At 31.7% G+C, this 24,464-nt stretch overlaps 1 protein-coding gene and 1 long non-coding RNA gene across 4 annotated transcripts; one reads left to right on the top strand and one right to left on the bottom strand.

Annotated features, from left to right (window-relative positions):
- Positions 1–3: 3 nt before the first annotated feature.
- On the bottom strand, positions 4–3,254 carry LOC127072166 (protein PTCD3 homolog, mitochondrial). 3 transcript variants are annotated; one of them, XM_051012403.1, is made up of 10 exons: positions 3,089–3,254; positions 2,572–2,683; positions 2,297–2,494; positions 1,945–2,201; positions 1,736–1,850; positions 1,319–1,655; positions 1,022–1,224; positions 619–954; positions 335–550; positions 4–249 (listed from the first exon to the last, which is right to left on the bottom strand). In XM_051012403.1, exons 1-10 carry the CDS (start codon positions 3,097–3,099, stop codon positions 91–93), a joined length of 1,944 nt encoding a protein of 647 aa, XP_050868360.1. In that variant the 5' UTR covers positions 3,100–3,254; the 3' UTR covers positions 4–90. The 3 variants fall into 3 exon arrangements, with proteins under 3 accessions (XP_050868360.1, XP_050868359.1, XP_050868361.1); XM_051012402.1 differs by lacking the exon at positions 3,089–3,254 and adding an exon at positions 2,925–3,077; XM_051012404.1 differs by lacking the exon at positions 3,089–3,254 and having other exon boundaries at positions 2,297–2,471.
- Positions 3,255–3,856: 602 nt separating this feature from the next.
- LOC127071926 (uncharacterized) lies at positions 3,857–13,922 on the top strand. Its single transcript, XR_007785273.1, has 11 exons — positions 3,857–4,064; positions 4,147–4,209; positions 4,333–4,480; positions 4,761–5,079; positions 6,026–6,063; positions 6,860–7,040; positions 7,243–7,463; positions 8,794–9,581; positions 10,083–10,204; positions 13,509–13,645; positions 13,776–13,922. It is a non-coding gene; the product is annotated as an uncharacterized LOC127071926 (long non-coding RNA).
- The last annotated feature ends 10,542 nt before the right edge of the window (positions 13,923–24,464 follow it).

Here is a 24,464-nt window from a genome sequence, read left to right as displayed (position 1 = left end):
ATATATCTAATTACGAGAGTCAATAGATTTATAGATCAGTATAATACAATAAAAAGGTTACAGACTAGTATTCATTATGTATTTATGGAATTAGTGCTGATCAGATAGTTGCAATTGAAGTACATCACTTCCCACTAAACTGATCAATTTCTCTTTCTCAGCCACAGTGAGTGGAATAACATTATATACTCTTCTAGCCATTATAGCAGTCTCTTCTAAATCAAATTTTATTGCATATTTGATTAAAAGCTAAAAATCAAGGAATTATATATAGTTCAAATATATATATATATAATTTAATGATATATAAAAATTAGATATATGTATATCTTACAAGAGCAATTGATGCATAGCCTTGTAAAATACAAATTTCTAACAATTCATTGATTTGTGTGACATTTAATGCACCCATCATAGGTGTTTCATGAGATATAATAAAAGATATTATCTCTGATGCTTCATTGTACCAACTAGCACGCAAGAGCACCAAAGCTATATCTTTCAATATTACAACATTCCATAAAACTTGTCTAATACTTGAGGATTTTGACTGAAAGTAATAAATATTATTATATAATAATGATTTAATATATAAAATATCATAAATAAATTATTAACCTGTTTAAAATGCCAGATATCCAAAGCAAATGATGCAAATACTTTATGAAGTGGAGATTCACTTTCAATGTCACAACGACAAGCTATATCTAGAGCTACTTTTGTTACATGTTCATTATCTAACATAGTAAATATTTTTATTTGGGACAAGAGTTTTGGTAAGTTTTCTATAACAACTTCTTTTGACTGCAATTGTAAGGTTATTAAAATGTTTTCCATAATACTCGTTTCTGGTATATAAATATGTGTACTTAATTTATAATAAAATTCAAAAAACTTTTCTATTGGTAACATTGCCAGTTTTAAGAAAACATAGTGTCTATAGTAGACATTCTCCTAGAAAAGAGTAGAACAAATATTATGTAATAAACATACTTTCAAATTAAAAATTCTCAAAACTTACAGAATAAGCATTAGCAATAAATTTATAATTGTCGTCTTTTAGAAGAAGTGCATGCAGTTTTTCTCCTAATTCCAAGTTACTTTCTCTTCTAACTATTTCCATTGCAGTAGGGAAGAAATTAATATCTTTTGTATCACGGAGTTCAAGGGTATTCTTTTCTAACACATTTAACATATCCTCTAAAACTGTGATTAAGGTTTCACCTACACACAGAATTAATGAATATTAAATTTAATTAATAACCAAAAAAAAACAATTTTGTGTAAATTCCTACAGATATAAAATAAACTGTCTTACTATCTTGATTTTCCAAAAAGAGTATATGGCAATACGTGGTTAATGATGGTTTTATTTTTAGTAATTTAAATTCTTCCAATAAAGAATATGTAAATTCTGCTGCTATTTTATATGATTTTAATGTATAAATTATTTCCAAAGAGGAATTTAATGTGGCTAAATTAGGATGTATGCCATTTGCACTCATGTCTTTAAGTATTTTAAACACCTCACTGGTAGGCTCTTTTAAAACTTCTCTCACATATGGTATTATTCTTATTATTGCATTATATGCATTAACATTTAATGGTATTTTGTTTTCTTTACATTGCAAAAATAAGGACCAAGCTTCCTGTGTCTGTGAAAAATAATAGATATTAATAACTGTAGTTTTGAGAAGTGTATTTTATATATATGTATTATGAAAAAATATTATACTTGTAAATATTTAGCTTTGCCACATATTAAAGTATTGTATGCAGCAGCAGCTGTTTCAGCATCTTGCGATATCAAGAAATTAAATAGTTCCTTAATTTCTGCTATCTGTCTAAAACTAACAATTAATAATAATGTAGTAACTCTTTCAGACTTAATTGTCTGATAGAAATTGTCAATAAGAAAATATTGAATGCTCTCATAATACATACTTCCAAGTATGTTTCTTCTTTTCTTGATCAATAAACATATACCAGGATTCTTCTTGAAAGGTAAATTGCTTAAGATTTGAACTATTAGAAAAGCATAACAATTCTAAAAGAAATTGCTTAGCTTTTATCGACACATTTTCTTCCAATAATTTATATATTTCTAACGCTTCAAGCGTTTTACCTTCTGATATTGTACTTAATAATATTTCTTCTGAAACTTGCTCTTTTTTTGTATATGTGGCAGGTGGCATAAATTCCTGTGAACATTTTATATATAATGTAATATAAATCTAATTTTATAAATGTATAAAAATCTAAATATAATTTTAATAACATTTAAAATCATATTTACCTGTATAACAGGATCAGCAATATTCTGTCTAAATAATTCAGCATGTTCTTGATGAACCCATATTCCTGTTTTTCTACCAGATTCAAATGATAATGCATATTGTCGTTGAGTTTGTTTAGATGTAGGTATTAGATATGGATCGTCATAATATTTATAATGTGGAGTAAAAGGATCCCTAGAGATAGTTCTTTCTAAAGCCTATAGTATATATTAAATATTTTTTACATTTTATTAAAATTAGGAAAAGATAGAAAAATATTATTATTTCTACACACTCTTAAGATATCTGTTGGTCCACGTTCTATTCTATCTGGTATTTTTATGTCAACTGTAGAAGATGCTGTAGAAGATGAGGACTGTAATCTTCTTATAATTTTGTTGGCCACCCTATAAAGTGTAATAATTAACTTTTTTAACATAATAAAATAAAACATTATTTACAATAATGATAGAAAAATTGATGATAATTAAAGTTTTTTCTTTGAAAAAAATGAATAAGTATTAAATCATGAGTTCCATTAAGTATAATGAATGTTAAAAATCTCTCAAAAATAGATTAAGCAAAATTAAATACATAACATCTATTTGGACACATTCACATGTTTTTTCAAAACACTTAACCACATACCGGCATGACGTATTCGTCAAAACATTCATTACGTTATTTCTATTTCGAAAATTTAAGCACACGAATGAACTTTTTCGAATATAAAAAGGTTAGAATCTTAACACGTTATGAACTAAATTCGCTCACAACCTCAATTGGTAATCACACTATCACAATAGCATTACCATTTATACATCCTCAGTTATTTGGTTGCCTATATACAGGCTTAATGATATTAGAATTTCTACGAATAATCAATTTATTATTATGCGAATATGTAATTTATTTCATTAATTATAGTCGCTCAATTATTATAAATCAATTTTGCAAATATATAACACATGTAGTTGTTCATACTTTTAATCTTTTCTATTAAAACAGTATACATCATATATATATGTATATACACATTATATATGTGTGTGTGTGTGTATGTGTGTATATATATAAAATATTAAATTAAAAATTTTAAACATATAAACGATGCAATTATGTATTACTATATAAAATATATATAAGAAATAAACCAATACAAAATTTCATTTATGTACGTAATATACTTTTTCGAAAGATATGAAAAAAAGGTATTACATGTGCTGCACTCTACTTGTAATTTAAATAAGCGCGCTTTACAATATGGTACCTACATGTATCAAATCAAACGCGTTACGCTTCATTAAATAAAAGCAGTTGAGATTAAATCGCGATATTCTGAGAAGAACTAATTTCGAAAATAGAATTTAAAATAATGTTTAAGTGAATTATTCAAAAATGACAATATTAATATCTCCGCATTAACACAGATAGATAAAAAAAAAATTATTGTATATTTTATTGATATGCATAATATATATATATATGTATACATACATACATACACACATACATTTTAAACTATAACGGATTTTAAATACTTCATCATACCTCTCATGGTGCGCTGCACGCGGTGGCCATTATTGTGAGTGTACTCAAATATTGTGTTACGTATTAGAGAAAAAAAGTTCTATTATTAATTAAAACAAACATTAAATATATCTTTGTAACTTGATTAATATCAACATTCGTCATCATTTTAAAACTATCATAACTATCAATGATGTTATTCGAAAGAGTTATTCTTTCGTAATGATAAACATTAGATGAAAATTTGGAGAAAGTTAGGTAAGATAGAAGAAGTGATAATGAGTTCTCAAAGTTATCGTTATGAGAGAAACTACCGTTAAGAAACATGTTTTGCTTTCAGGTCGTATCATCTTTAATCCCAAGATCTTTTTGCACCACCCCTAGAGAGACATCGCGACAGCTGGTAGGTCGCGAGATAGAGAGATTCATTTTTTCGAATTCTTTTTCTTTATTTTTTTTTTTTTTATTTTGCATATGAATGATATATATTCCGTATGCATGGTGAACCCTTTGCTCTATTGGAAAGAATTGAATAAAGTTTATAAGGAAGCTAAAACACCACACGTACACCCCAGTTCTGGGATGGCGCATAGCGGGAAAAAGAAGTACGCAGCGATCAAGAATGAGAGAGAGAGAAAAAGAGAGAAAATGCATGGGTTCTATGCCGTGAGAACGTAAGTGTGTGTTACCGAGTAAAGTTCTGTGTATGTGTAAGCGCGTAAGCGGATGTACATACGTAGAGACGACGAGGCGCGTTACTCACGTAAGAAGCCAGGTGTTTTATTTCAAACCGTGGGACTCTTTAAAGGGGATGCTTGCGCAGCGCGTTACACGCGTCTTCCACCGTAGGATATGAATGAAAAACAGGATTCGCGATTCTATGGGGACCCCACTACTTTTATTGTGTTTCCTCATTCGATCGAACGTAACGTAAACCCCCGTTTCTTCTTACAGGAGAAGAGTTCCTTTTGATCAGGTTTTTCTTCGTCGTTTCTTTGTACTTCTCTTTCTCTCTCGCTCTTTCTGCATATGAGACGAATTAAAATGGCCGGATCTAGGCGTAGGTACTGCGTATATCAAGGAAAAAGAAAGAAAAAAAGAAAAGAAGAAAGAAAGAAAGAAAGAAGGTACGAGAGGAGTATGCATGGAAAGGACCCCAAGAAAACGAAAGAGAGAAAGAGAGAGAAGGAAAGAAAAAGAGAGAGAAAGGGAGACAACGGACGGGCACGATCAAGAGGGATCGGTCAGTGAGTGGTAGACAAAGGAGGATGATGTATGTATAGATATATCAAAATACGCGTGTATACGTGCATTATGCATATATATATATATATATATTCATATAGAGAAAGAGATGTATATACACATACATATATATATATGTACGTATATACTATATCAAAAGCATTTCTTTTTCACGCCTAAGGCATGCACGGCCGCGCAGGAAACCCGAATCTTAGGAGGTACGAGAAGAGCGATCATGTGAATTCGAGGTTCGCGGCGAGAAGAATCCTTTTCTTTCATCTTTTTTGCCCGTTCCCTTCTTTACCTTCTTCCTTCCTTTCTCGCATCATCCTCATCCTCCTTTACCTTCTTTCTTTCTTTCTTTCTCCCCGTGTACGTACCTACCTACCTCTATCCTTCTCTTTTTCACTACTGCAACCGTTTCGTGGAACGGTTACGTGTGTGAGATAGAAAAAGAGAGAGAGGACACAAAGAGATGTACGCCTTTTTTTCGAATTCGTGTGATCGTAATAACGCGAGCAGAAGCATCGTTGTATGTTGAGTTTTAACCCTTTCGCTTCGATTCAGCAACCCCCTTCTTGTAACTCTTTCACCTATGTATGCACGCTCTTTACCTCGCTTCTTGTCATTATATATTACCATGTATCTTTTGTGTTCCTCTTTTTTGAGTTAGTGACATTTATACGATGAATCGTTCACGAAAGATAAACGTTATTTTCGAAGTATCGAGGAGGTTATGTTCAAATTTCCTCGCGTATATGTTCTTTTCCTATTAAGGTCAAGGTCACTCGAGGATGAATGTGCAGCAAGCATTTCCCCTTTAGGGATCTCATATACGATATCACACCAAACACATTGTGTCAATTGAATGCATACAACGATATTCTCTGCCTGTAATCTCGTTCATACTAATTATCTCTTCTTACTCCTTGAGTGTAATACCTTTTTTATAAATACTTACGTATTTATTGCAGATGGGAATAAACTTTCCGGAAGATGACGGAATGGAAAGGTAAAATGCAAAACGAATAGACCATTTTTTTGTTGTAAATGTAATTATCATCCGTTTATTTGATACACGATAAAATCCAATAATGAACAACATGAGCAATGAAGATAGAAATGAAGAGAATGAAGATAGAACGAAAGATTGTTCGTTTGTAAGGATGATAACAGATATATATATATATATATATATATATATATATATATATATATATATATATATATATATATTCGATGGATACATATTTATTGGACGACAATTGGTGCGTAAAAAATAATGCCATACAACAAGCAAAATTCGATTAAAATTGAATGGGACGATATATCGAAGAAATTCAGCAGGCCGGGACGAGTGCAATTTGAAGTAAAATCCATGTACAAATGATGCCCACATCCCAGCCTGCCAAAAATCTCGTCAGAAATTTCTCTCCATCAATTTTTTTCTTCATCCTCCGCCTGTGCAAGGAACAAGAACGCCGCGGTCGTTATTTTATTTTCTTTAACTTCTTCAATTCTTCGCATGTTTATCATCAATATCGTTGCTTCGTCATTTTCTTCTTCCGTTGATCTTCGAGATGAAAGACATATATGAGATGTTACAAAGTGCATTCCGATAGGCCGGGACAAGTGCAATATTATATAATAAATGAATGAAACATTGACACAAATCTCGACCTATCTTCGATGCAAATTTCATATATACATATATATACATATATATATTTTTTTATTATCCTTCCGTAGTGTTCGATTTCCTTCATCAAAGCAGGACCCAAAATAACGTAATACTTTTGTTGTGGCAGCCTACGACACGACGAACCATTTAGTTTTGATTTGCAATCCATGGTCAAGGAATGGTACCGGTTGGCCACGTTCAAGAGTGGGGTTACGAATCGACTCAAATTTCGGACAGTATAAAACGCGTCTGCTTTCATCCTAAGCTGAACAAAGGAACGATAGATACACCCTACCACGTAGACGAAAGTTCGTAGGATTTTCATGTATTCTTTGTTTCGCTGTTTCAACGCGTTTTAAGGGGGGAAAAAAAAAAATCATTAAAAAAAAGAACCGAAGTGATCACTAATTTCATTGAATGTTATTTGTTGTTCGAAATTAATCAATGTTCTTTTTAACACGACAAATTATCAAATGTCAAACGAAACTAACTTAGGAATTTAATTTTCAGGAAGAACTTGTAAGACTTTAGCTAAAAAAGAATATACACGGTATTCTTCGAATTTTTGTGGTATCCATGAAGAGATCTACAAAACAATTTGCCAGGGCTCTTGTAAGCTCTGCTAGAGTCCTCGACAACACCGACAGAGCCCCCAATTTTGTAGGTCGCGCGTTCTCGCCGACAGAAAATGTGCATCGAGCGCCCCACCAAAATGTTTCCTGGATATATGGGTACTGTATGTGTATGCATGCATGCATGTGCGTGTGTGTTTGTGTGTATGTATGCTTGTGCGCGCGCGGGACGAGACCCTACGATTTGGCCTTGGCGGTTAGTCTCCAAATCGAAGAGCCCTTTCGTTGTATATATGTTCAATGTATATATGTATATAAGTATGTATGTATGTATGTATGTATGTATGTATGTATGTATGTATGTATGTATGTATGTATGTATGTATGAATGTATGTATGTATGTAATACGTCGAATTATGAGAATTGATTATTATTTGTCTTTTGATAAATGAATATTATTTTTCTCGAATGGATGGATCCACGTGTTAATTTCTCGAAACTACTTCGATTTGAAATTAATCCATTTTTCTTTCATTTTGTTTTATTTTTAGAAAAATACTTTTTTTTAGAAAAATAATAGTTATTTTTAAATGAAATCCTTTTAAAAAGTTTACTTTAAAAAAAGTTTACTTTAAAAAGTTACCTTTATACTTATGATCTATCGTTATATTTTTATTATAATTGGATCTATTGTATTTTGTTTTTGAGTACACGTGAAAAAAGAAGGGTCCCGGTTATCAATAATGTTCGAACGACGCGCGCGTTGTGTAAGACGACGCCGACGACGTCGATGACGGTACGGTGACGACGATGACGCCGACATGACCACTGACGAAAAAGAAAGATAGGAAGAGAGTAAATGAGTGAGTGAGTAAGCAAGTGAGTGAGTGAGTGAGTGAGTGAAAGAAAAAAAAGAAAGAGAAAGAGAGAGAAAGAGAAAGCGATGTATGAGGAGAGGGAGAGGAACACGGAGCCACGCGCGCACATCTCGCAACACGAATAGTTTAGAGAGATGATCACGACACGTTCCTAAAATTCGACGAGTAGACGAGCATGAAATAGTAATAATTAACGATATCTCGAATCCATTTCCAATCGCGGATATAAAGTTATATTACGATTATTATTTTATAAGAATATTATCTCGCGTTGATATAGAAATAACAAATCATGTACATATACATACACCAACCGAATCTCGATAAAAAATTATCGAACTTTTCGAGTAACCCGATCCTCTTGGAGAAATTCCCTCGTGGACCAACACGTTTACCTCCTCCTCTTCTTCTTCCTCCTCGTGGTTTTTTCTCTCATTTATGTGTATGTATGTGTGAGTGAGTGTGAGAGAGAGAGAGAGAGAGAGAAAGAGAGAGACGTGAGAAGATATTTATTCAACTGTTGTCCTTTGTCGGAGATCTTTTCTCGTTTCTTTTTCTTCACAATAATATAACGCACAAACACTACTAATTTAGCCGGTACTCCTTTCAGAACAATGATGCCTTCAAGAAGAAAACGTAGTAGACGAAGTAACGACGGCGGTAGCAGCGGCGCGACAACAGCACGTATTCTTTGATTCTCTGATAACTCTTGCCAGAAAAGAGATAAACTGCGAGAGAAATCCTGATTTAAAGATGATGATAATGACGATGACGATGACGATGATGATTATGACGAAGAAGAAGAAGAAGCGTGAATGTAAACGACGCTTCGCGTAGGACGTTCTCGAGCAAACTGCTGCTCGTGGCCAGGTGTTCCGCCTCTTTATTCCTTTTGGCTGCCGTGAGTACATGAAAGCCCCTGGCTATATAGGTACCCGCAGGCTTCTCGATGGTGGGGAGCTTATTCTTATTTAACAGAGCGACGACGAAGCAGGAGCAGCAGCAGCAGCAGCAACAGCAACAGCAGGATCAGCAGCACACACATACACACAGCTTCAAATCCTCCCCCTTTCCACCATTTCGTCCCTTTTTCTCGCCTTCTCTCTCTCTCTCTCTTTCTCTTTCTCTTTCTGTTGAATTTCTTCGTCTATCCATCCGGTGTCCCTTTCTCTCTTTCTTTCTCTCTCTATCTTTCTGTCTTTTTTCTTCCTCTCGATCCCCTCTTACTTCATCACTTGCTTTCCTTTTGGTTTACGCACCACCCCTCTCTTTTTCCTCTCCTTAGCCGATACTCCTTTGTCGTGTACCGATCTGCCGTCGAGGAGCCCGCCAAAATTGTATCAGCTGTCCTGGATTTTCAGCTACGCACCTTTCAAGACTCAACTATACACCATTTTTGTACGTTTGTTCGTTCGTTCGTTTAGTTGTTTGGTCGGTCTTTTACATCCTTCTTCACCGTGTAACTGACGATGAAGATGTTCCAAAAAAAAAATAACCATCTCTCCCAATCTGATTTATTACGATTTTAAACTTACAATACCGCGCTATTAAAAATTCCTTTCTTGTTAAACTGTCCGTTTTTTTTTCTGTTTTCCAATTGATTCCAATTGATTATTTGCATCGTATCATTTAACAAATCTTCTTTTTTACAGATTATTTCTTTTCAGATATATATGTATGCATGTTGTAAATACATTTATGATTTGACTAATTACAAAATTTCTAAATACTTCCAAGACGAAATTGATTTGCAATAATTGTGCATGTTATTTATTAATAAGTGTTAAGTAGAAAAATCATAGTATATAGAAAAATGGTATGTAAAAATATATAATGCAAAAATATATATATATCTGTGTGTGTATGTATATATACAATAAACTATGTTCTCGTTTGCAGATAACAACACGGTTGCTTTCAAGGACTATTCATCCGGTCGTTTCTTTCCTTCACCTGGGACAGCTGGAACTCAGGACGACCACGTGCTCTCTCGACTTCAACGAGCAATCCCAGCATAGCAGGTTGCAACGGTTTATCGTAGCATTATCGAATCGTTGATTAAAGAGGAATCAACATAAATTCATTCACGAAAGATATTATACACTTATAAACGGATACGTTTTACTATAGATGATTCTTTACGATCGATTAAGGTAAATCCTAATCATGAAAGATTAATTACAAAGATACGATCTCTTCGAGACCGCACACTTCTATAACAAAGTAAAATATTGGCTCGATCATGTGTTATTTCATTAACACCAAACAAATTCTATTTACTTATCATTATTATGTTAAAAATGATATTTCCATGATCGATTTAATTACGCGAATAGTTAGCTGATTTATTTTAAACGATGTTATAATTTAATCGATGGTTACTCTTCTCGTCGTCCCCCTTGTTATTCACAAGCTCTTACAGTATATGATGCAATTGATAGCATGTTTTCACTCGGAACTATGCATATATGTATGAATCGACGATTATGAAAGTGATCTAATATATTTTTATAATTTTTTTGATATTCTGATATATCAGAATGACATATGGGTTTGTGCATTATTTAAAAATTATTCATTTCTTAAATAAAAAGCCTAGAAAAAGTAAGTACATATATTTAATTTTTGAAAAAAAATTCTCTTTTATGTAATCTTAAAATATTTAAAAAATACAGCACGTGTACGTGACAAAATATATTATCTGAAACGACTTAGATCATTTTCATAATTATCAGATCATATATTGATGCATAAATAATATTATTGAGAACGTTAACGATTGATTTAGAAATTTCATAGGAATATATAATGAGAAGAATGACTTTGAAAGCGTGGATTATATTAGAACATTTTACGTTAAATTTTGATACTTTTATTTTCATAGATGGAAAAGGAAAAATCGTTAAAAATCATAACAACGTGTGAATTGTGATTCGTTACATCTCGAGGCTTCTACGCATAGCATATATATATATATATATATATATATATATAATATGTACTATGCGTATATAGATAGATATGTATAATACGCACGTACATATGTATACGTATATACATACGTGTGTAAGAGTCGGAACAAAGAGAAATCCGATAGGAGAAAAAGAGCAAGGGCAGCGCTCACACAGGAGTTTATCGGGGCAGCAGAATGTGTACTACTGCGTTTTCCTTTGTCACACGCGGAAGCGTGCCCGCGAGCGAGAGCGGACGCGCGCGCGTACCTCAGCTCGATCGGGGGGGAAGAAAATGAAGAAAAGGGATGATTGAGAACCACTTGTAGGAGGACAGCTGCACTCTGAGCGCATCTGCTGTCGGTTGCGCGGGCACGCGCTTATATATACTTGTGTATATGTACCTACATATATGTCGACATAGAGAAAAAGAGAGAGAAAGAGAGACCTAACCACACATGCACACATACAACATTTACAAGTATATGTGTGCACAGGCAGAGTCTTCTCATCGTTCCTTATTTCCACTGTTCCTTTCCTGTCTCTACTTTTCATTGTCCATCTCGCTCTTTCCCTTTTATCCCCTTTGATCTCTCCTTTTCCACCATTTGCTTCCCTCTCCTTACCTCTCCCTTCATCCCTTTCTCACTCTTTCTCTCTCCACAACACCAGCCGTTTACCGAAGCTAACAGTTGCCCCTGAATTTCTTTTCCAGATTGTACTCGCGTCCTCTTCTTTTCCATTCTCGCGAGGGGTTGACCTTGCTCCCTGTGTAATATCTCACCCTTAACGTGGAACTTCGGATTCGGAATAACGACGAGTGTCAGGGACGAACGGGCGTGTGTCGGTTGCGTTGCTCGCTAGCTCACTCGCATGCATGTATGTATGCATGGCTACATACATATCTTTTTAATAGAAGAAGATTTTTTCACTGTGGGTTATTTGCCCGCGCGCCTGATCTTTTCTCTTCGCTGGATATTTTGAAGGTCTCTCCTATTCGTATACCACCTAACTTTTCTACCTACGTTAAGTCTTGTAGGTACAGGCCAGCAGGACACTGCCGATCGCGTCGTAGTAAAACGTTTGCAGCTTGCCCCAGCCGGCGGCCTATATGTGTAGACCGTCACCCCAAGGAGAACATTTTTCTTTGTTCGACATCGTCCGTCCGTAAGGATTTTCATCGACCATGAGACCGTGAAAGAGAGAGAGAGAGAGAGAGATAAAGAGAGAGCTTCCAAAGAGAGAGAGAGAGAGAGAGAGAGAGAAAGAGAAAAAGAGAGAGCTTTCAGAGAACGAGACCATTCGTTTTTCCAAGAAACGTTCAGATCTTACCTATCCCTTGGTTTTTTTCCATCTGTTCTGTTCTCTTCTCTTCTCTTCTACCTCTCCTCTTCCGGACCATGTACCACCAAAATGCAGTTTATCTCTTTTCTCTTCTCTTCTCTTCTTTTATTTTCTTTTCTTTTTCTTTTCTTTTCATTTCTTTTTCTTTTTCTTTTTCTTTTCTTTTCTTTTCTTTTCTTTTTTCTTTTTCTTTTTTTCTTTTTTTCTTTCTTCCTTTCTTTCTTTCTCAATCTCATTCTCTCGTCATATCCGCCACTAAGTTTCAAACGGTTTTTGGTCCCTCCTCTATACCTGCTTTTTCGTTGTGTTAAGGACTCGTCAACAAACCCTCCTTACTATGTTGCCTCGAAATTGTACTGGTCTTAGCATTTATCTACGCAATATTATTTTCTTTTCCTTCGAAAAGCATTCTTCGTACTATCCAAGATTTTCTTCTTATTTGAAGTAGAATATATTTTTCTAAAATATGTAAGACGGATATTTTATTTTTAAGAATGATCATCTTTCCCACTTAAAATTGATTTTAATCGTTATGTATTAGAGTTCGTTCTGTAAAGGGATAAGAAGTGAGCTATTTATATTTAGTTTATCTTTATATCACTTTTCCTAGGTATATCATTATTCCTATAATTTGTTTGTTAGTACATGACACCGTATATATGGTGCATATACTAATGCTAATAGTTATTTAATATCTCTTGTTAATGCATACATAGCTACACGATTACTCGAAAATAGAAAAACTCTTTGTACATTAGATGTAATTACTTTTCTTCTGATTTGTTTTCAAGCACAAATCAAATTATTTCCTTTATTGTAGTTAAACAGAAGCAAGACAATATTATCTTTTCAATACTTCATTAATTAGAACGTATCGAAAAATGTGTATGCATAATTTAATGCCGTTTGAATTGGCATCATGCATATATACCTGCGTTCAATATATACAATATATATGCATTCTTTGTTTTTTTTTAATTTCTTTGAAAAACTTCCTGAAAAATCTTAAAGTGCATCGAAATTCTTATAGGATATCTTTTGTACCGTCAACACACATACACCGTATGCGTTTTACACACCATAGAGCCCAGATGGCAAGCGCCGCGTCGATCTTCTGTTTAAAATTTGAACCGCGGGTATCGCGCTCACTTTCCTACCACCTGCTCGGTACGTATAGATTGGAACTATTTCCTACATAATACGATTTTACTCTCTAACCATCATTTGTCTTCCTTATATTTTGATATATCTTAGGAAATAATCGATTATATTTATGATTTTTCCTTTTTTTTTTCAGCGCTCAACTGTCCGCATAACTTATTGATCTTTTTGAAAATATTTTTAATTAATGTTATTATAAACGTACATACATTAGAAACATTATTATCAACATTATTATAAATGATAGTAAATGTATTGTACCGTTAGGAAAGAAAAAAATGTATCAAAATAAAAGGTAGAGTTTATTTGAGAATTTTATTTGAGATAATTGTGTTTAATGGAATAATTCAATAAATAATGGATAATGGTATGAGGTGCATGATTTTGAAAAATTTACATTAAACGTAATATTTATGGGAAAAAAGTTATTTGATACGTACAACGTTACAGTTTAGGACAAGTTTGAAAAGATCTTTGTTCGTCAAGGAAGTGGGTCTGCTATGCAAGCGTAAATGCTCAGTGTGCGAGCACTATGTTCTGTACACAGCCGGAAGTTGAATGTACGTAATGTTTCTGGGCGCGCCTGCTAAAGCTATTTTTCGCTTCACTGACAAATAAAAACAATATAATGATCGAGCATAACTCGATGCGCATATTTAAAAGATCTCGTGCTTTTTCTATAACTTCTAACTTAAATTATTATTTCTCAATCGTTTCATATATTGTTAATAGATTTATAATACATATATATATATATATATATATATATATATATATATATATATGTACACATATATACACACATATACAATAGGATCATTAAACTGAAAGTTTGAATTGTTTGTCCTATTTCGACAAAGCGTGTATTTGACATTTTGAATTTCTTTATAATATAGGTATAATAATTATCTGTATTATCGACCATAGATGTGCTTGTCTCTGCAGATAGTATTATATTCACAATTTACCGATAATGTATAGTATTATCTGTACCGATGATATATGTAGTTTCTATTTTATCGATGGTACATTTAGTTCCTATTTTCTCGGACAGGTGGCGTTTTGCGAATGCGCGAGATTCCTTGTTTCCTCTCCATTTTAAATTATTTCGTGATACCAGTTGCAGGAGGACCTTGTCGTCTCATTAATTACAGGTAATTAGTATATTTTTTTCTAATGTACACCCTTATTTTATATACCAATCGATTGCCAAAAACACGATTTCCATCTGTGAATGTTCGCAAGTCGTGGTATTATCTCCTTTCAAAAATATTCGCGAAAATAAAATTGGCGTCGCGGTGTCTCCTGGAGACGCTTTCTATTTCGAATTTATTGTTTATATTTCTACGATGTCGATACTTTTGTCGTCTATTAATGATGCTCTAATTAATAATCTTTGATTAATTAGTCGCTTTCGATAGTATTTCATGAAGATTTTCATACGTACATATATAGATAGTATACATATACATACATACAAACACACGTACACACAACATATATCATAACATGTAATATACATATACATATACATATACATATACATATAAATATCTCTTTTACGAAGCATACACATATCTATACGTTCTATAAACATATATATATATATATATATATATATATATATATATATATATATATACGAAGACCATTCATTTTTTATTCTTTTAACATGGATATAATATTTTTCAGCTTTCAAGAAGTCCTACAAATTGAGAAAACTGCAGTACGCCAGAAATAATATCATCATAACCTCTCTGCACGTACATACACGTAAGTCTATTTCTCTTTATGTACATATAGCGAGACTCTTAATAGAGAGAGAAAGATAGTATTAGAATATAAATAATAGTTTACAAGATCTCTTACTACTTTGTTTACGAATTTTCTGTCTCTGAGAAGTAACGAAACAAAAAGACATCGAGAACAATACTTTTTTCGGCTGTATATATACGTGTATAAATGTGTGTATAAATGAGTAAATTCCGAGAATATAGGAAGTATTGGTAAAGCAAGTATAAACAATCAAAGAACAAAGAGTTCAACCTTCGCACGACTTTGTTCTCTTAACGCGTACGCAGTCTTCATTCATTCAAGCAGCTTTCTAGACGTGTTCAAACCTGCTCCTGCTTCATTCATTCCAGTTCGTCTAGCTTTTCGTTTATCGTATATTTAATATTTTGTAAGTATAATTTAATCATTTATGGTTTATTATTCTTATTTTATATCATATTAGATTTTAATCTATATAGAATTTATATGTTGAATATGCAGGTTACATTTATATATTATATCTATATATATATTCTTTATATGTATATACATTTACATATATAAATATAATTATAATATATATATATATATAATGTATACATTATAATGTATATATATAATTATATACATTATATAAGTATAATTTTATTGTATATTAATAGTTAATTGTGTTTTATATATCATATTATAATATATATATATATTGAATTGTTTTAGGTTATTATTCAACTATTCTGTGGATCTTGATACATTCTACTGCAATTATTATGTATTTTTTGCTGCTCTTGGTATAAAGAAGATACTAGTGCATTTATCTTTAAGAAATTTCAACTAATAAGAAGATGGTAACAAACTATTTATTTTATTATACTACTTGTTATGTTCTATTGTAATTTTATTATTACAATTAATTTATTAATATAATAATAAATTAATTATATAATATTATAATATTAAAGTTGAATTATTATAATTAATTTATTATAAGTTTATATATTGTGTTATATGCAGAACTTTTATTATATAATATTTTATATTTTTATTAAGAAATTAATAAATGGATCCCCATACGCAGCTACCTCCTTGTGGTGGGATCCGGAAATCGGTATTGCGAACGTTTATATATTTTATATAATTAACGTACGCACTGCCGGGCCAATGGCTGACGTTCGGTGTATCAAAAAATATTTTTGATTAAATTTTAATGTATTAAAAATCTTTTGAAACATATTTTACATTGAATTTAAAGAATATTTAGAAGCACCGAGAACAATAAAAATTTAATTGAAGTATAATAACAGTTAAATTAAAGTAGAAATAAATTTCAAGATACGTTTAATCATTCAATTAATATTAATAATATTATAATTTCAATTTTACTGCTCCTTGTCTTGTTTTACTTTAATGCTATATCTATTCTGATTTATAGGTATCCATGCAATTAGTATATTTCTGTGAATATATCTCTATTGCGATTATATCTATTTTTAAATGATAGATACAACGCGATTTTGATCGTTTGCTTTTACATATTCATTTATTTTAATATAGCTTACAAGTTTTGCAGTTACATCTTTTGAATAGTATTTTTTTTTATTATTGCAACATACAAAAGATGAAGTACAAGTTCACAATTTTAGAACATGTAATTTGAATAATATGATATATGATATTTAATACTTAATATTTAATATATAATATTTAATATAAAATTAAATATAAATTGTAGAAGTAAACGCCACAGCTTGCTTTAACAATTTTTATTCAACAGGTCTTCAGTTGTAGATCGCGCGCAATGCGATCTTAGAGTCAGTGCTTGTGCGAAACAGTTTGATTGTTTTGCAACCGAATAGGTTGCTTTAAAAATAAAATAAAATAAAATCGCGAATTAGAGTCAGTGTTGTTCGCCGGTTAAAATTTCTCGGTCGAGTTAATGAATCAAAAAACAAGAATTTATATCATATTCTTGTTAAAACCATATGTTCGCCGCGTTGTTAGAATCATTAACACACTTTCGGCCAATTCGGTGGAAGAGGATTGCGTTGCGAAAAATATTGTAATGGTCGAAAGTGTGAATTTAAAAATTCATCCTCTTCATCTTTACCGACGATTGTAAAGCTTCATCTGGATACAATTACATGTAAGTATATTTCTTTCTTACAATCGTAACTTCTCTTGTTCGTCGTTTAAATCATATATTTCTTTTTAATCATTTTCATTCATTCATAAACATATTGGTTCGATATGGAACATATAATTAATTTCTTTTTGTACTTTTTTGTATTACAGATTCATCAATTCAACGATTCAACGATTCAACGATAATTTCAACCAACTTCACGACATCATTCGACCTCCTACGAGGGGGACGAGTGTTTTGGAGCCATCGCAGAACTTCTTAAGTAGTGAGTGAAAAATTTAAAGTTCCTCTGGTGCCCATCATGCCGAGGATGAAAGGTCCTTATCGGCACGGGTTACTGGTTGTATTCGTAGACGTCCCATGTCCGAAACGAGCAAAAGTGTCCGTGATTAAGATCTTTGATTTTATTCACGAGTGGTCCCTATATATTTAGTTAGATATTTTCTTGTGCATATTTTATTATTATTATTATTATTACATATATATAGATCAGGCAAGGGTCTTCTTGTTTCAAAGTCGTTTAATTTACAGTGCTGTTTATTAGCACTTTTTCTCTTCGTTTTTGCTCGCGATATTAGTAATGAAATCGGGCATTCATTTACCCGATTTCGTATAAAGCATATAACGTGGTCTACGTTACATGCATTGCTTCGTACTTAGTTTCTATTTAATCGCGATTTACTTCGATATTTCGAAATATCGATTTATCAACAAATGAGCAAGAAGACAAACCCCTCCGCGACGGATAGATTCTGTCAGTTAAATGGTGGATTATAATCCCGTTCTTTCATTAGAACAGCCATTTGATGAAAGGAGTCGTCCGAGGTTTTTTATTAAAATTATATATTCTTTAATAATGAAATTTCATAACTGCATAATGCGTATGCATATATACGAGCTATGTGCATATTTCATCCCTCCATGTCAACGACTGCCTACCGCGGGTCGCTGAAAGGCCCTTAAGCGGTGTATACAGGTGGGGTTGCAAAACTATTTTTGCAACTTATTATTTTTTTACCACTTTTAGTGGTAAAACCCATATGTGGTGGTCACACTCATATGTGGTGACCGCCTACCATCATCCATCCTTGTTTGAGCTCTTGCTAATAAGACGTGCAAAGAGACTCTAGAGTCACAGTCCGCTTAGATTTTTTTTATATATATATTTTTATATATTTTTTTATATATATTTTTTATATATATATATTATAAATTAATCATTTTTTAGCTCAGGATTTTCAGCACTAATATATTAATACCCGTTTCTCCCCCCATGCTTTCTGCGTTCTCATTCATGCGTTTAACCCAGGTGTTACTCGTGTGGGTGAGAAACAGTCAGTGTGGATTTAGTTTTAAGTTTTCCTCTTTAGCGGCTGTCATTGTGCTGGTGATTGCACGGTGTACCTTGCACTTGTATGTGCGTTTTAGGAAGTGCATTGTACATCGTTTCGCGATAACTTTTAAATAAATATATTATATATCTAATATATAATTATATTAATATCGATTTGCATAATAGTTACCACATTCTTGTGGAAAATTTTCAATACTCGTATATATTACTAGTATCTATATGTATACTAGTATGTACTAGTATTTTTGCTTTAGTCATATATGCAATAATCATTAGCCTTGGCAGTCGATTTCAGCAAATGGTACGTACTCCTAAATATATTAGAAAAAATACGTGGTTGAACTAGGGTGTCGGAGGTGCCCCGGGGCATGCTCTCTAGTGTAGGCTTTTGCACCCTGGTGGAGTGTGAGAGAACCGTGGAGTGTATGTGTTGGTGTGAATGTTTGCACTTTTTAAATATAGGTCATAGGCAGGCAGGTAGCATACTTTTCTGAGCGAATGTGTTAATTAATTTTAAGTAGGTAGGGACCGGGTAAGGATGCGATTCCCACTCAGGAGTGGGAAGTCCTTTCTCCGGGGATTTGTGAAGTTTCAGCAAATTTTACAATCTTTCAGCATAGCTGAACTTTATCTTTTCATCTTTTTTTTTTTTTTTAATTTTTTTTTCTTACATCTTTTGCTGACACTTTGCATACGCAATAAATCAGTATCAAACAATTCGAAAAACTTTGCACCCGATGAGAACATCAAATACATCCCATATCTTTTGAACTTAGCAAAGGATTTTGAATTAGTTCGATACTTAGTTTTAAATTAATTCTTGCACTTCGCGATTCTTAAAATATTTACTATCTATATATTTCTCATTTAGAAATAGAATGTACCTACATATGTAAAATGGAAATATTACAATTCTTGTGATCTTGACATTTTACCGAAACTATATTCATCTCTTAAGTGCAACGAGTTAATATTAGTTTGTAATAGGTTCATCAATTAGAATGAATATTATGTCTGCTGGAGCATTCGATTAAATGTGTCTGTGTTATTGCGTACGGTTGTTGGATTCTTTGAGTCCATTGATCGTCCACAGGCTAGGACAGCTTTACGGTTTAGTTCGAATATTTATATACGAATATTTTACTTTTATTTTTTATTTTTTTTTTAATCGGATAAATAAATAAATAAATAAATAAAGATCGTTAGAAAATCGAGACGCACCTAGGCAGAATAGAAAATGCAGTTGAGGATACGTGTTGGGACTCGTCAGTGCCGTTTGGGGTGATTCATTCGCGAATTTTGCCATACTACAGTGGTTATACTATTTAGAAGAGATCGATACTTTACGTTGCAAGCGCTTACCGCTCGTTAGGTTAAGAAAAAAAAAAAAAAAAAAAAAAAGAAAGAAAAAGCCGACAACAGAATAAACCTGCGAAAATGTGTTTTCACTTCCCAACCCCTTAGCTTGCGATCATTGCGTCTCGTTCAATGCGTACGTTTATACGAGTGGTTTGAGTCTTGTTGCGTAAAGTGAGATCAGGTCGGGATTAGGTCGGTTTAGTTTAGGGACGATTTCATTCTTGTAGTAGCAACCACTGCAGTATGTCAATCTTTGTGGGTGCGTTGCTTCGAACGGTAGGGCGTTTTTTGATGCGTAAACTTATCTTGCGTCGCACGTAAGGAATGCTCCAATGCAGTGGTTAGGGCACGAAGCAAGAAGAGGCTATGTGCTGAAGAGGCCCCCACGTATTGTGGCTCAAGAGGGCAACTATCGACTACAAGTCATTTTTCAAAGGTGGTCGGTATGCCGAACTCTTCGTTAATGGCTTGTGGTCTTATCAAAACCCTTTTTACCCTTTACCATGTTGACACTTATGCTCGTAGTAGTTTGTTCCTGGATGGAGATGATGGACCATTCCATCTCCTTGCTATGGCGTTCCGCACTCGCGTTCGTGAAAAATTAGGATTTTTGTGATTAGAGTCAAGCTTTTGCAGTTATTAATTATTAGAGTTATTGCAATTTTTTCTTAAAGTAAAGTCGAGTTATTGTATTTTTTAAAAGTACAGTCAGTTTTTCATTTCATAATAGAGTCAAACCCTTTGCATTTTCTATTTCTATTTTTATTTTTTTTTCTAATTAAAGTCAAGCCCTCCCTCTTTTCATTTTAAATTAAAGTCGAGTCCTTGCATTTTAAAGTTTTAAAGTAGAGTCTTTTCTTGAAGTAGATTATTAGTTATAAAAATAGAGTCACGCTCGTTAAATATCATGTGGACGTCCGTGGCCTGCAGCAGCATTGCACTCAGGAGTGCATTTGGATACCCAAGTATGTTGATTTTTAATTCAGAATAATCATATTTTAATCATAATTTTTTCTCTTTCATGTTCATAATTTCATAATGTGTATGTATATATACGAGATATATGCATATTTCAATGTCAACACAGCTCTACCACGAGTTGCAAAATGACTCTTATGTGGTAATCATTATCGTTATCGTCCCCATCCTCACCCTCATTATCTTTTTGCAATATGATTCTGATTATTCTGATTAATCTGATTAATCTGATTATTCTGTTTATTTTGATTATTCTGATTAAAAATCTACAAGACTTGATGACGAATTGAAATGCCTGCATTCAGGAATGCAGATGAATATATAAAATGGCAGCCAGCACTCAGGAGTGCATATTAAAATATATCAAGGGTATGCATTTTTATTCCAAAATTATCAAGAAATCAATATGAGATGAAAGACTTAATAAATATATATGAAAGAGGGCGAGAGAGAGGAGAAAGAGGGAGTATTTTTATTATATATATAAAAGTTTCATAAGAAATATTAAGAAGATATAATGAATGATACAAAGATTATTAATAAATGTTTATACATATTTGAAAGAAATATAAATATCTTTTTGGAATAAAAAGGCATAACTCTTGGTATATAAATGAGACGAATAAAATGGCTTACCTGCACTGAGGAGTGCATATGAAAGGTTCATAGTAAGTACATGATTGCATTCAGGAATGCAAATGAATATATAGTAAGGATATACATTTCACATTCGGAATGATCAAATATAAATAAATGAACGCACTAATAGGGATATTTAACGAAGAAATATATAAATACGTCAATCTCTGATGATATTTTTTTTCAATATATTAAACTTATTTAACAATAAATAAATGATATTTCATTTTATTTTATATATAATAATCGAATGATAATTAAATGGTGCAAATGAATTAAAAGAAAATTTGAATCATTCTGATAAGAAATGTGTAAGCTTTACTAAATGAATGAAGCGACAAAATGGCAGCCAGCACTCAGGAGTGCATATTAAAATATGTCAAGGGTATACATATTTATTCCAAAATTATCAACAAATAAATATGAGGTGAAAGACAATAAATATATATGAGAGACATAAAGAGAAAGAGAGGAGAGAGAGAAAGAGGGAGTATTTTCATTATATATATGAAAGTTTTATAAGAAATATTAAGAAGATTATTAATGAATGACACAAAGATTATTAAGAAATTTTTTATATGTATTTAAGAGAAGTATGAATATTTTTTGGAATAAAAATGCATAAGTCTTGGTATATAAATGAAGCGATTAAAATGGCTTGCCTGCACTTAGGAGTGCATACGATACACAGTAAGTACATGCCTGCATTCAGGAATGCAGATGAACATATTATAGTAAGGATATACATTCCTCGTTTCGAATGATCAAAATGAAAATGCACTTATGAAAGTTTATAATAAATAAATATTTAAATATTCCAGTCTTATTTTATTTTTTTAAAGAAATAATATTTATTTCATAATAAATAAAGATTATTTCATATTCCTCCTAATATAATAATGTATTTATATTTAAATAGAGTGCAAGTGAATGAAAAGAAAATTTGAATCATTCTAAATTAGAAATGTATAAATCTTTCTAAGCGAGCGATATGACACAAAAATAATAGCCTTGCACTCAGGAGTGCATAAAATATGTCAAGGGTATACATTTTTATTCTGAAATTATCAACAAGTGAATATAAAATGACAGAATTAATAAGTATATATATATATATATATATATATATATATATATATATATGAGAGAGAAAGAGGGGAATATTTTTATTATATATATGAAAGTTTCATAAGAAATATTAAGGTATAATGAATGATATAAAGATTATTAATAAATGTTTATTAATATTTGAAAGAAATATAATTATTTTACGGAATAAAAATGTATAAGTCTTGGTATATAAATAAAACGAATAAAAAGGCTGTCCCACACTCAGGAGTGTGGGCGATAATAGTTCAGGGACAGGTATGCATTCAGGAATGCACCTGGGAACTCAAGCATATAGATTTTTATTTCAATATAATTGTACAATTTGCATGTGATTGTTAATAAATCAATAATTCTTTCTTTATCTATCTTATATCTGTTCCCTTTTTATGATGATATATATATATATATTTTATCCAATACCAACACAGTTTTTTTTACAAGTTGTAAAACGGCTCAATTATTGGAAGAGTCATTTTACGTAACTTGTACGATATATCATCATCATTTTGCATAGATTCTAATTATTCTGATTAAAAATCTATAAGACTTGAGGTAGTTAGGGTTGTTAGGATCCATTAAAGCAAGCAGTGGTGATAAACTAAACTCATAAAATAAATTTGTAAGGATAATATGCAGGAATACATTAAAATTATTTTGTATTTATATATACTATTTTTGTATTTAATCTTATTTTTCTCTTTCAGATTTTATATTTCATTACTATTTCATATACATATACAAAATACATGATTTTAAAATCGTGAAGTTGTATTATATTTTTTATAATTTAATAGATAAGAAAGTTTCATATATACATGATGTAATATGCGCATCTGACACTTGATGTAACTGCATATTTCGCGTTAATATAACTGTAATAATATAAGATATATGTAATCCATCGATTAAATATAGATCTGATCTCGTTATGGATATGTTTATGGGGATATACAAAATTGTGTATGCATTTTGTAATGCGACACAAGGGGCAGTATACTTTTTTGTTCTTCTCATTTATTTATTTTTTTATTTTTTTTTTTAACGCGACTTAAATTACTTCTTAATTTTTGTTGAATATTCATAATTTTTTTTTCATAACGTGTCTTGAATAATTTGTAATTAAAGTGTTTGTAATTGTATTTAACAATTTAGTTATATATTGACAATTTAGTATTTTTTCTATTTATATATTTGTACATAAAATCCACGCATAATAATTTTCGTATTTCTGTTTAAAAGTAAAATACATTTTTTAATGCATCGAGAATCCACAATGTTTAATTTTTTTGTATTCAATTATCTTGCTATTTTAATATTTGGTTTTTTTATTTCAGCATTACAATCTGTGGCTGAAAATATATATTATAAGATTTTTGTATTTATTAAATTGTGAAAATTTTTGTATTTATCAAAAGTGAAAATATTTCGCCATGGATTGTATATACTATTTCATCTTTCCACACATGCCCTTT

Source organism: Vespula vulgaris, chromosome 24 (genome assembly GCF_905475345.1).
Source record: "Vespula vulgaris chromosome 24, iyVesVulg1.1, whole genome shotgun sequence".
Taxonomy (NCBI): domain Eukaryota; kingdom Metazoa; phylum Arthropoda; class Insecta; order Hymenoptera; family Vespidae; genus Vespula; species Vespula vulgaris.
This window is presented reverse-complemented; position numbering and strand designations above follow the sequence as displayed.